Source organism: Typopeltis vanoorti, chromosome 2 (genome assembly GCF_054136105.1).
Source record: "Typopeltis vanoorti isolate ZY-2024b chromosome 2, IOZ_Tvanoo_1.0, whole genome shotgun sequence".
NCBI classification, from domain to species: domain Eukaryota; kingdom Metazoa; phylum Arthropoda; class Arachnida; order Uropygi; family Thelyphonidae; genus Typopeltis; species Typopeltis vanoorti.
In genome coordinates, this window is record NC_143550.1 from 55,088,887 (window position 1) to 55,101,673 (window position 12,787).

The 12,787-nt window shown below is 35.8% G+C and overlaps 1 protein-coding gene across 3 annotated transcripts in view; it reads left to right on the forward strand.

Annotated features, from left to right (window-relative positions):
- Positions 1 to 12,787, forward strand: part of LOC150109024 (protein tweety-like) — a 322,889-nt gene that overhangs the window by 148,087 nt on the left and 162,015 nt on the right. For all 3 annotated transcript variants that reach the window (XM_090411409.1, XM_090411402.1, XM_090411414.1), the window contains exon 10: positions 2,401 to 2,493. In XM_090411409.1, coding sequence (XP_090267535.1) covers positions 2,401 to 2,493 — 93 coding nt within the window. The remainder of the gene's footprint in view (positions 1 to 2,400; positions 2,494 to 12,787) is intronic.

Sequence of the window (12,787 nt, forward strand, 5' to 3'; positions counted from 1 at the left end):
GATGTACAAATTAAACAATAGAGGACCATGCACTGAGCCCTGAGGTACACCACTAGTCACTTGCCTTTTCCTGGACTCAGCTCCTCCGTAAACCACTATTTGATATCTGTCCACCAGCCAGCCTTTAATCCAAATCACCATCTTCAAATCCATACCCATTTGCTCTAATTTATGCAACAGAGTTCTTCAGTATCACTGAGTAAGGATTTCCTTTATCCAACTCCACTGTTACTTTATTATATAAAGTAAGCAAATTACTTAGGCAAGACCTACCCCTCACAAAACCATGTTGCCCCTTATAAAGTATCATATTGCTGTCCACCCAGTCCTGAATTCTAATTTTTACCAATTTCTCCAAAATCTTAACCACCACTCCAGATATGTTGATTGGTCTATAATTTGCAACCTCAGTTTATATTATAAGCTGAACAGTTATATAACTGTTCCTGCTTTCTGTTTTATAATATTAAATGTTATAAAATGGAGTGCAGGTATAAAATATTAAAAGATTCAGATCGATACTTGAGTGGAAAAGCCACTAGAAATCTAAAATTGTGAAAAGGCTGATTAGATGATATTCAACCAAAAGTGCTGAAATATAAAGGTATATAAACTTTATAGTGGCTACACTGCATAATTCAGAAAGCTTGGTCAGAAGGTCAACTTCCACTTGATTGGGTTAGCAGCACTAAAGGGCAATAAAGCAATGTGAGAATTAGAAGAATGCCCCTACTGAGTATTGCAGGTATGCAAAAAAAAAAAAAAATGTTGAAGAGAAACCTGAAAACAGTTTAGACCGATTTGGGGTTGTCACCATCATACTTTACACAGCAAATAGTCCAGAAATTATGGGAGTGTCACAAAGATCTGTATTTAAGTGTCGTAAATCTTGAAAAGGCATGAACTGCTGACTGACAACTACTTAGAAGTTGTCAGCAGTTCAAATTGGAGGAAATATAGGAAGATAGTTTGATATAAAAAAAAAAAAATCAGGGGTAAGAAAAGGATGCATATTATCTCCACTCTTATTTATCATCCCTGTGAATCACATGAAAGAAAGTGACATCAAGCCTGATATTAGAATTGAAGATGTCAAATTTAGCTTTTTGCTTATTGCAGATGATGCTGTTCTACTAAACATATCTAGTGCAAGTCTCCAGGATTCACTAACTGAATTGAATAACAGCTGTAACAAATTTGGCATGAAAATCAGCAATAAAACAACCAAAACTATGAAAATAGGCAGAAAACTTCAGCTGCATTCTGAATGGAAATCATATAGAACAAGTAAAATATTTCAGCTATTAGGACAGTTTTTAGTGAAGATGAGAGGTTAAATCTAGAAATAGATAACAATAAGCAAAGCTAGTATGGTGGGTAGCCAGCTGAATAAATTTATATGGAATAAGAGAAAAATTAGCCAAAACACCAAACTAGCAGTATACAAGACAGTGTTTAATGAGAGTTGGGTTAGAAATAAAGCAGTTGATCAAAGACTAGAGATAACAGATATGAGGATTATGAGAAAATTAGAGGAGTGAACTGATGGCTTCAATGGCAGAATCGTGTTAAAAATGAAGATTATTAGAAAGGAACTTGACATGATTAGCATTCAAGAATGTGTCAGCAGAGCTAATCTAAGGTGGTATGGCCACTTAAATAGAATGGGTGAAGAAAGGTGAGCAAAACATGTGTTTGATGCCAAGATGGCAGGAAAAAGACCCAGAGGAAGACCAAGGTCTATGTCGATTGATTCGGTCAGAAGTGCCTTAGAAGCACGAAGTGTTAGATATGACATCATTGGAGTACTCACAAGTAATAGATTGATTTAGAAGAAAATTGTTGATAGGAGATTAATATTACTGTAAACTTAATTATGTAATGCTGTCATAGTAACCTGAATGCCCCTTGGGAGTACATATCAGGAAATTGATGATCACTTTGCTGAGATCAAAATTTTGGGAGACTGTTCATAGAAATTACACAGAACTTTAAAACACAAATAAAAAAAACACGGCATGTAGTTGTGGTTAGTGTTAGTTTTTACAGCTACTCATGCATATATATTAATTGCCTCCTTTGTAGAGCCATAACGAGTTTAAGTGTGCTTTATTACCAATTTGCAAGAAGATCGGTGGAATTTTCTTATTAAATTGTGTCGGTGTTTTAAATTTGTATGACTAGCTCTCTTGAAATTTTAATTAATTTGAATTCAAATTATTTTTAAATAGCAATTACTCATACTACCCAGTATTTATGAAATAATTTCTTAAGTTCAAGTTGTAGTTGCTAGTTCTTAATTAATGCTGGTGCTATAACCTGTTCTTTTAAATAATTTAAATTTAGAAGTCTGATATTTGAGTTGGTATTATATGTAATGTCATCTTTTTTGCATTTCAGGCAATAAGAGAGGGCAACAAAGCTGTTGATAGTATTCAGACTTCATTAGAAAAAATTATTGAATTTTCACAGTTTCTATATCATGAAAAAGAGGTAAGTAGGATAACTTTATTTGAATAAATTATGAGATGAAAGTACAGTAAAACTTGTTCAAAGCAGAATCTCAAGGACCGAATATATTTTCCACATTGGTCAAGTTTCTGCTTTATACAAAATTGCAAAAGAATTTAAAATCCATTAAAATCAAATTACATGTTACATACCTGTTTATGAGTGAAAATCGGCGGCACTGGCTCTTGTAAGTAGGTGATACTTGTGGACCTGTGTTATTAAAATAATAGTAATAATAATAATAATAACACATTATTAAAGTATTAATGCTCTATTACACTGCACATTACACATTTCCAATATACAACTCATTGAGAATTCTTCCACAGATCCAACAAAGAAACTTGTTTCCACTTTTTTGTGATCATGTCTTTTTGAATGCAGTCCTTAACTGTATACAATAGTTCAAGAAGGCTGGAAGAGTTTGAATCGATTGCAAACTGCATTACTTCACTGATGCATTGAAGAGCCTGTTCATGTGTACGAATTTTCGTTGAAATATCCTGTTCTTCAGCTGCTGCTTCTCCTCCTCATCCTCCACATCTTCGTTTTTTGTATTTCTTACCGCTAGTAGAGCTGTAGCAGATTCAAAGCTGTAATGTGTGGCTAGATGGTCATCACTCCGAACAAAGTTCTCTGTATCACAGAAAAGTTCTTTTCCTTGGCAGAGATTGGATATTACAGCAATGTTTTCACTTGTCTCCTCCAAATTATCTCTTACATCACTTTCCCCAAACCCAGCTTTAGCAAAACACATTTTTACAGTTTCTGCTTTAATTTTCTTCACTGCCAACCCGATCCAGTTCACAGCATCTAGAACCAATACGGATCTTGCAAATGCGTAAGAGCTATCAGCTTCTTCTACATTCGAAATCAAAGTTTGCATCAGAAATCATAGTGCGATTTGAATGTGTAAATAACACCCATATCCATGGGCTGTAATACGCTTGTTGCATTTTCTGGGCGATTTTCACATTTGAAGGTATTACCTTTGGGTGGCAGGTAGCATTGTCAAGAAAAAGGATGACATTTCAATTTTCCTTCTTCATTTTTGCATTAAACGTGTTTAACCACTCTTCCATTGTAGCTGTAGTCATCCAAGCTTTTTTATTGTTCTCCAAATCATTGATGAATTGTTAATTTTCAGGTTCTTGAAACATCTTGGTTTTGCTGCTTTTCCAATCACGAGAGGCTTTTCCATTTTTCCCACCATATTCCCACACAATAAGACTGTAAGTCTTTCTTTGGACATTTTGCCCCCTGTACACTTTTCTCCCTTAACCTCGAGTGATTTTGTTGTTAATTCCCAAAAAAACAATCCTGTTTCATCTGCATTATAAATGTTTTAGGTTCATATGGTGAAATCAGTTCTAGAAGTTTTGGTTTCCACTCACTACAATTTCATCCACATCTTTAGATTCCCCACAGAATTGTGCCTCTTCTTAAAACTATCCAACCATCCTGTAGACACCTTAAACTGATCATTCCTGAAAGATTTGGCTACTGCAAGAGCTTCACTTTGGACCATTGGACTGGATATGTTAATGTTTTTTGATCTTGCATTCGTGAACCACTCCCACACTATCTTGTTGATTTCCTCATTACCTTTGCCTTCCTTTTCTTTCGACCGTTTCCTTGCAGGCACTCATTCATTATTTTATCCTTTTGTTTAAGTGTGTTGTATACTTGCGTTTTGCCACACTTAAACATCATCATTATTTCCTGTACCGAGAGTTTATCGTTTTCTTTAGCTTCAATGACTGACTTTTCATTTAGCGACAACATCATGTACGATTTAGCCATGACGGTTTGTTGAAATTCAGGTTACTGAAATGTTTGAACTTACCAGAAACTGACCAACATTGTTTCTCAAATGAAACAATAAAAGCAACACGAGTGCCAAAATCTAATAAATATAGGTGTATTTTTAAAACACTTTCCACTTTATACAAATAATTTTTAATAAATTCTTCAAATATTGCTTTCCGTTTCCACGTTGGGCAGATTCCGCATTATACAAAATAAATAACACCGTAATGCCTATTCTTCTGGCTGGGACTATATAATTTGTTCACATTGAGCAAGTTTCCACCTTATTCACGTTCTGTCTTAGATAAGTTTTACTGTATTTGGTAGCCTGAAGAAGTTTGAATGAGTTCCATATTTGGTCTCTAAAACAAGTATTTTAGAGACCAAATATTTCCATATTTGGTCTCTAAATCAAATATTGTTTTGATTTAGATTTGTGTAAATCAAAACCCCATGTTCTAGAGCTTATTTACACCAAGTTTGGTTGAATTTTTGTCCAGTATGTTTTTTGCTATAGGGCTCTGAACACCTCCTCTTTAATCTTCTTCTGTGTGTGTATACACACACGAGAAAATGATGATGATGGTACCAATGCCCCATGTAGCAGTGAGTTTGAGTCTATCTGGTATGAAATGGAGGCTAACAAATTAGAAAATCAACTAGAGAATTAGAAAAAGTGGAAAAACGTTTAACTAAACTTAGATAGGATAAGAACAAGCAGGAAAGTACTGAATTTGGTGATGATAATATTAATAACAACAAGGTATGTCAGTTAAAATCTAAGAAAAAAGAGGTGATTTGGTATGGTGACTCAGTCTTAATTTGTGGTTGCCAAGGAAGTCACCACTTCTAGTTTCTGACAAATATGACAAATCTAATTGAAAAGCAAAAAAAAAAAGTAAAAGAGATGGTAGTTCTGGCAGGTACTAATAATTCAATTAGTGAGAAATATAGTATGAGAGAAGATATGAAAGATTTGTTGGAAGAAGCGAGAAAGATATGTGAGAGAGTAAAAATTGTACGATTGCTACCTAGATATGACAGTACTGAGCTAAGAAGGGAGGAATGGGAAAAATGTGTGTGAAAGTTCAGCTATGGTATGCAAACATGATAAAGATATGAATGCCTTTGAACATGGTTATATATGTGGTGAAGGGATGGAAAAATATGCTTTTGGTTCGGACCTTTTAAGTATGTCTGGGGAAAGAGAAGAGAAAATTCTAGAAAAAGACCAAATAGATTGCATATCTAATTATAAAAATGCTGCAAGGTCGAAGAGCTGTTGCATAACCTGGATAAATTTGTCTATAGGACAGATGGAATATCAGCCTGTTTGCTAAAGGAATGTTCAACTGAATTGGCTAAGCCTCATGTTTGTATCACTCGAGTCTCAGCTCAGGAACGATACCACAGGAATGGAAGGAATGTATGATAATTCCATTGTACAATGGGTGCAAAAACTGATGTGTCTAACTACTGACCTATCAGGATCTCTGGTGTGGTAGAGAAGTTGGTAAGAACTCATATACAGAAATCAGTAGACAAACAAGCTATACTTTGCTAGGAGCAGCATGGATTTACTTAAGGAAGGTCATGTTTTAGCAATTTGCTCATATTTTATAACAATGTTATAGTTGAGTTGAATAAAGGAAATGCATTCACTATGATAATGTTGGATTTTTCTAAAGCATTTGATAGGATACCACACAAAAGGCTCTTGTATGAACTGGAAAATATAGGATTGGAATATAAACTTTTGACTTGGATCAGTGGATGGTTGACAGACATATCAAAGAGTAGTATACATTGGGTGTGAACCGACCAGATTTAAGGTGACCGGTGTAAATCAGGATTCAGTCCTTGGGCCATTGTTGTTCAATCTATACATTAATGACATTAGGAAGGATCTAACAGGAGATGTGCAATTGTTTGCCAATGATGGAAAGATAGGCAGGGCAATCAGGGATGGTACTGATATTCAGCACTTAACAAAATGATTTGACTAGGCTGGAAATATGGGCAAACGAAAATTGCTATAAGTTTAATGTTATTAAGTGTAAAGTTATGCACTTTGGCATGACTAGAGTTTGAGCAGCATATTATATTAGCAGGGTTATGCTACAAGAAACTAAGGAGACTAGGAACCTCGACGTATTGGTGGATAGGAATTTGTAGTTCAAAGGTCACATAGCAAAAGTTGCAAATACAACTCAGAGGATAATTGCAATGTTGAAGCGAACTGTGACATGCAAGGATAAGGAAGTCATTTTGCCTTTTTATAAGACTTTGATAAGACCACAACTGGATTATTGTGTGCAGATTTGAACTCCTGGGTTCCAAGGGAGGGGATAAAGAAGCTGTGGAAAGGGTGCAAAGAAGAGTCACACAGATTATATCCAAATTATCGGATTTAGATTATGAGGACAGATTGTGAGTATGTGAATTGCAGACTGGTTAACAGGAGAAAGAGGGGGTAATATGATAGAGGTCTTTGAACTTTTGAATGGGTGTTATAGCATTTCAACTGATGAAAATTTTTTGTTATATGGAAGGCAGGGAGAAAACACCGGGGGGGGTATCCATGGAAGTTAAGTTTGTTCACAGTCAAAAAAGAGGTGAGAGCTAAGTTTTTCTCCCAGAGAGCAGTGAGTGGAATAGTTTGCCCTTAGGGGTAGTGAGTGCATCTAGTATGAATGAATTTAAGGAAGGTATGACCGCTAGTTTGGATGATTTATAGCCTCTCTCAATTAGTCCTTGACTCCCTGGAGGTCTCAGATAATACTATCCTATCATTCTCATCCATCTAGGACGGGTTGAGCTCCCTTCTAATGAGGGGTTATTGGCGTATTAATGCAGGCAGTTCGTGACTCCTCTGGTGCATCACCTAAGGGCAATATTCATGACTGCATCAATGTGTGTGTTCACAGGGCCGGTTTGCCTGCTTACGGGATGAAAAATCCCAGATAAACCGGGGGGGGGACCTGCTGTCCACGCCCAGGACCAGCTAACTTGGCTATGGCTGAGGAAGATCCTTAAGCTTCTTATGTTGTCGACAGGAATCAAACCTAGGATACTCCTTCCCCGGGCACATGGTTGCAAAGCGCATAGCCACTAGGCTCGCTGCGTGGGCTCTCAGATAATAATAATAATAATAAATAATACACACACACACACACACACACACACACACACACACACACACACACACACACCCTAAATACCAACATATAACCTCATTTGTTGATACTTTGAATAATACTGTAGCTTATTTTGACAAATTGAAACATAACTATCTTGTCAAGAAAGATTAATATCACAGAAATTTGGTCTCTAGATCAGGGTTTCTGATCTGTGTAAAAATAATTAAAAAATATAATATATAAAATTAATAAAAAATACAGAGGGGAAAAAAAAAACTTTGGCCCACCCATGGTAAAAATGCACTATAAATTTGCCAAAAATCTTTCGTGAGTGGGGACCATGTAAAGTGTGCATGAACGATGTAAAATGATATATATATATATGCTATTCTCAGTTAAACAGTATCTCAATATAACCAGCCAGCCAGATGATTCCCCAAACGTTCCATTTGGTTATATGGAACGTTTGGGAAATTATTTGGCTGACTGGTTATGTTCAGATACTGTTTAACTGAGAACAGCATTTTTTATATATAATGTATGTATATATATAAATTTATTTATTTAGCGTATGGCTCACACATGAAAAGTTACATTAATCCTTAATATATATGGACATAGTAATAGACATATGTACAATAATAAGACATAATACAGTCATAAAAGAGACACTCGAGAATCAAGAATTGGCTACAACTGAATGTCTTGGTTGATTATCCAGTCAACTGCACTTGGTGTAGCATGGATGAAGTCTGACAGGTTTCCACTGTATGGACACATTCTGCTGTAATATGATTAATTGTCTAGCGGGGTGATCCACAGTCGTACCTGGGTGCAGCAATCATGCCATGGTTGGTGCGGATTCGGTTAAGGGATGACCAAGTTTTCCGAGGTAGGTCAAAACCCGCCCGAAGGTATCTGTGTTGGGTCCACTAATTCAGTGTTTCTCAAAGTGTGGTACGTGAAAGGTCGTTTGGGGGTACGTGGCAATTTTCGGCTATGCATAATTAAAGGAGTATTATATTTTTCAATAAACAATGCCATAGAGACAACTGGGATAAAACGGCACTAACTAATGAATCACATCCCCTCTCCAACAGAAACTTCTGTATAGACCAAAACCATATGTTGCCAGTGGAACATATGGTTTTGCTTGGTTCTTAACGTGTTAAAACTAAGAAATATATAGTGAATGTGTTTCAGATATTATGGAATTCAGTTGAAGGGAATTAGCATTTCAACTCAACTGTTGAAATGCTAATTTGTCTTTGGTTCATGCGATCTTTTGTTAATACCGCGCTAATCATATGCAGTTCTTCGCTGCTCTACATATCTCAAGTCTTGTAAATTACTGGTAATTTTTGCTTAAAATAATGGGAAAGAAGATGACGCTATTTGGGTAGATGACTTTGACAATGCACACAAAGAAACTGTTCTCGATGCCAAAAGTAGTGATAGCGAGTAGGAGCTTCTTGGTAAGTTGCACCATTTTCAGTTTTTTTCTGATAACTTTAGTTTCCAAAAATTCCCACAAGTATCGTGCAACACGATTTTTTAGCTTTAATTTTGGGGAAAAGGTTCGGGTTATATTTGAGTAAATATGGCATTTTTTTTTATGCTTTCAAATTCTATTATTACAATTATTAATTATTAATATTACAAATGTACATCTATTATTACAGTAAATGTAATTAAAATTGTAATCATAAACTTTTCATAAACCAGGATAATGTGCAAAATATAGTCCAAGTTTGATCAAGATTGATCTTCATCTTACGAAAATCCTGTATATGGCACTGCTATGAATTTATCATTTTCTGGTTATTATAAAGTTCATAATAAAATGTATATATGAAGAGTTAAAGATTGGATTTATAAAACTCCCAAAAGAGAACAATATAGCAAATACAAGTAACTGAAAGCAACAAGAAAACGTTGATATTGCATCTGGATCAAATGAAATTGATGAGTGTGTCGTCTGACATCTCTAAAGAACCAAAATTTAAAAATAAATCATATTTTTTGTTTACATGAACATATAAATTCAAATAAAATAGATATTTAATTTTAATTAATATTTTAAATTAATTTATTAATTTAAATTAATTAATTTTTAAATAATTAAATTATTTATTTTTAATTAATTAATTAGGGGTACTTGGTAATAATGAAAATTTAAGAAGGGGTACGTCGATATCTGAAGTTTGAGAAACACTTCACTAATTCATGGAAGATCCCTGTTGAAGTGTTACACCAGGACTCTTTCCACTTCTCCATGTTGAAACATGTCTCTGCACAAGATTTTTTGCTGTTAAGATTGGACGGTGCCTTGACTTTAGCCTGTTTATTTCTAGGGGTGGGATGTCTTCATGGATTGGAAGATTTTGGATTTCCGTGATTTTGCTGTATTCATTTAGAAGAAAGTTAGATCTGCGGATATGTGGAGGTGGGATGTTGCTTAGCACTGAAAGCCAGCAGGTTGGGGTTGATTTTACATTTCCAGAAATAAGGCTCATAGTGGTGTTAAGCTGGGCATAAACCAAATACACATGGGTGGTGTTCAGCCATATGGGTGAGCAGTATTCAGCTGTAGAGTAAACGAGGCCAAGAGCAGTGCAGCAAAGCGTTGTTGCTGAGGCACCCCAAGTTGTTCCACATAGTTTTTGCAGTATATTGTTTCTTGTTTTTAGCTTGGATGCTGTGTTAATGAGATGTGGTTTAAAAGATAGTGTTCTATCCAGAGTGATGCCCAGATATTTTGGGAATCTTTTGTAGCGTAGCAGTTTGTGGTTGAAGTAGACCATGAGTTCTTTGTTAGCCTGGTTCATACACCAAATTATGAAAACATGCCTATAGGTTAGTTATTGTAACAAATGTACATCTATTATTACAGTAAATGTAATTAAAATTGTAATCATAAACTTTTCATAAACCAGGATAATGTGCAAAATATAGTCCAAGTTTGATCAAGATTGATCTTCATCTTACGAAAATCCTGTATATGGCACTGCTATGAATTTATCATTTTCTGGTTATCATAAAGTTCATAATAAAATGTATATATGAAGAGTATTGTTCTTAATATATTAATAGCACTATACATAAAATGCTTATTCAGCTGAAGGTAAATTAGTCTCATATGAGTAGTGGGGCTTTCCTTCCTGAAAAACAGGCATACATGTTGAAGAATGCATACAATTAACAGACAAAAATACATTTGGCTTGCATTGCTGTAACAAACTATTGAAAACCAAAATCCCATAGGCACAATGCTAGGATAAAAGAAATTCACTGTAGCAAATTATTCACTATAAAAAAACTTTTCCCGTGTATTCATGACTTCTTTTTCACGGTATTAACAACACCACAAACACTTTTATCACAAAGATGTTTTATTAACGCTTATATTTCGCTGATTTTCAACTCAGCATCATCAGAGCACAACACACTTGTAAATGCGACAGTGAGTGAGTGAAACAATATAATACCAAAAGACAAAAGATCTCAAGTCCTATTTTTCGCGCTCTCTAACGAAAAAAAAAAAAAAACAGCAGTTATCCAGGAGTTTTTCTTAGGATAACCGTCTCCCAAATTTTTGGCAAATTAATGCAACCATATTTGTTAAGGTTGGGAGAATTCTTCAAAGCCATTGCTGACTCAAAAAATAATCTTTCAGATCTATAACAACTGCTAAATAGCACATTCGTTTTCCTCCATCTAATCCTGTGTGAAGGGGTGTCCAAAGCGTGGTCTGCCAGTCCTAACTTGCCATAGTAATAGTAGTGAATGTATCTTTCATGTTCTTCCAGGCGGATGTTCACTGATCTTCCTGATTGCCCATAATAGGCCAAGTCACAGTCACACGGAACTTCATACACTCCTGGGTGTGCTAAAAGTTTATCCTTAGGCGAGCGGATCAGAGTTGCTAGCTTGACATGAGGTTTGAAAGTGGTGCGAAGGCCATGTTTCAACAATACTTTGGCTATCTTTTTTGATGTACCTCTGATATAGGGAATAGAAATGGTCATGTTGTATTCTTGTGTATTGGGGGGGGGGGGGCAGAGTAATGGGCCTATGTAGTATTTTATCTATTTTGTAGGGATTGTAGCCGTTGGTTAAGAACGTATAGTGCAGGTATTGGAGTTCAGTGGTCAGAGCTGTATCGTTAGAACAAATGGCTCTGTGTGTAAGTGTTTTTAAAATGCCGTACTGTTGGACTGGATGATGATGTGATTGTTTATGTAGGTATCTTTCTGTGTGTGTAGCTTTCTGTAAATAGAAAAAGATAGTGATCCATCTGAAAGGCTGGTGATTAATGTGTCAAGAAATGGTAAACAGTTATTTGATTCTTTTTCTACTGTGAAGTGAATTTTGGGATGTTGGCTGTTTAGGTAGGTGACAAAAGCATCCAAAGGTGTCTTGTCCATTGGGCCAGATGGCAAACACATCATCTACATAGCGTAACCACACTTGTGGCTTGTATGTAGCTGTGGTAAGTACTTTGTTTGATGATTCTGCATGGAGAAGATATTGTATACAAAGCACGACGGTTCGGTAAGGTGAAACTGAAATTGTCCAGAAAATTCAACAGGTTAGCCTTCCTTAAACGATGCCACGACAACGATATCATTCCGTCTTTTCTGAAATTCAAAGAAAAGTTGCAATCGGCAAAGGCACATCGTATTTATCGACCGGCAAGTATAGCGCTTCTAACGAGAACAGATCGCCGCTACTCGCATAGAGCTTAGTAAGCTAAACAGCTCTATCACAGCTCTACAACAAGAACTAATCATCATCATCATCATCATCAAATTCCTGCCATGTACCCTCAAGGGGTGTACAGGATATGACAGTACTACATGAAAATTTACATCATTATTAACTTCCTATCTACAATTTTCCTCCAAATCAGTCTGTTACTTGTCAAGACTCCAACATTATCAGATCTTATATTTCTATCGTCTAAGCCACTTTGTACCGTATCAATCCACCTATATCTTGATCTTCCTATGGGTTGTTTTCCTGCCAACCTGGCAGAGAACACTTGTTTTGCTAATCTTTCTTCTCCCATTCTATTTAAGTGACCATACCACCTGAGATTAGCTCTGCTAATGCATTCCTGGATGCTGACAATGTCACGTTCTTTCCTAATATCCTCATTTTTAATATGATATTGCCATTGATGCCATCTGTTCACGCCTCTAATCTTTCTCAGGACTCTCATAGCTGCGGTCTCTAGTCTATGGTCAAGTGTTTTACTTCTGACCCAGCTCTCAGATCCATAAGTTAAAACTGGTTTCAACACTGTCTTGTATACAGCTAATTTA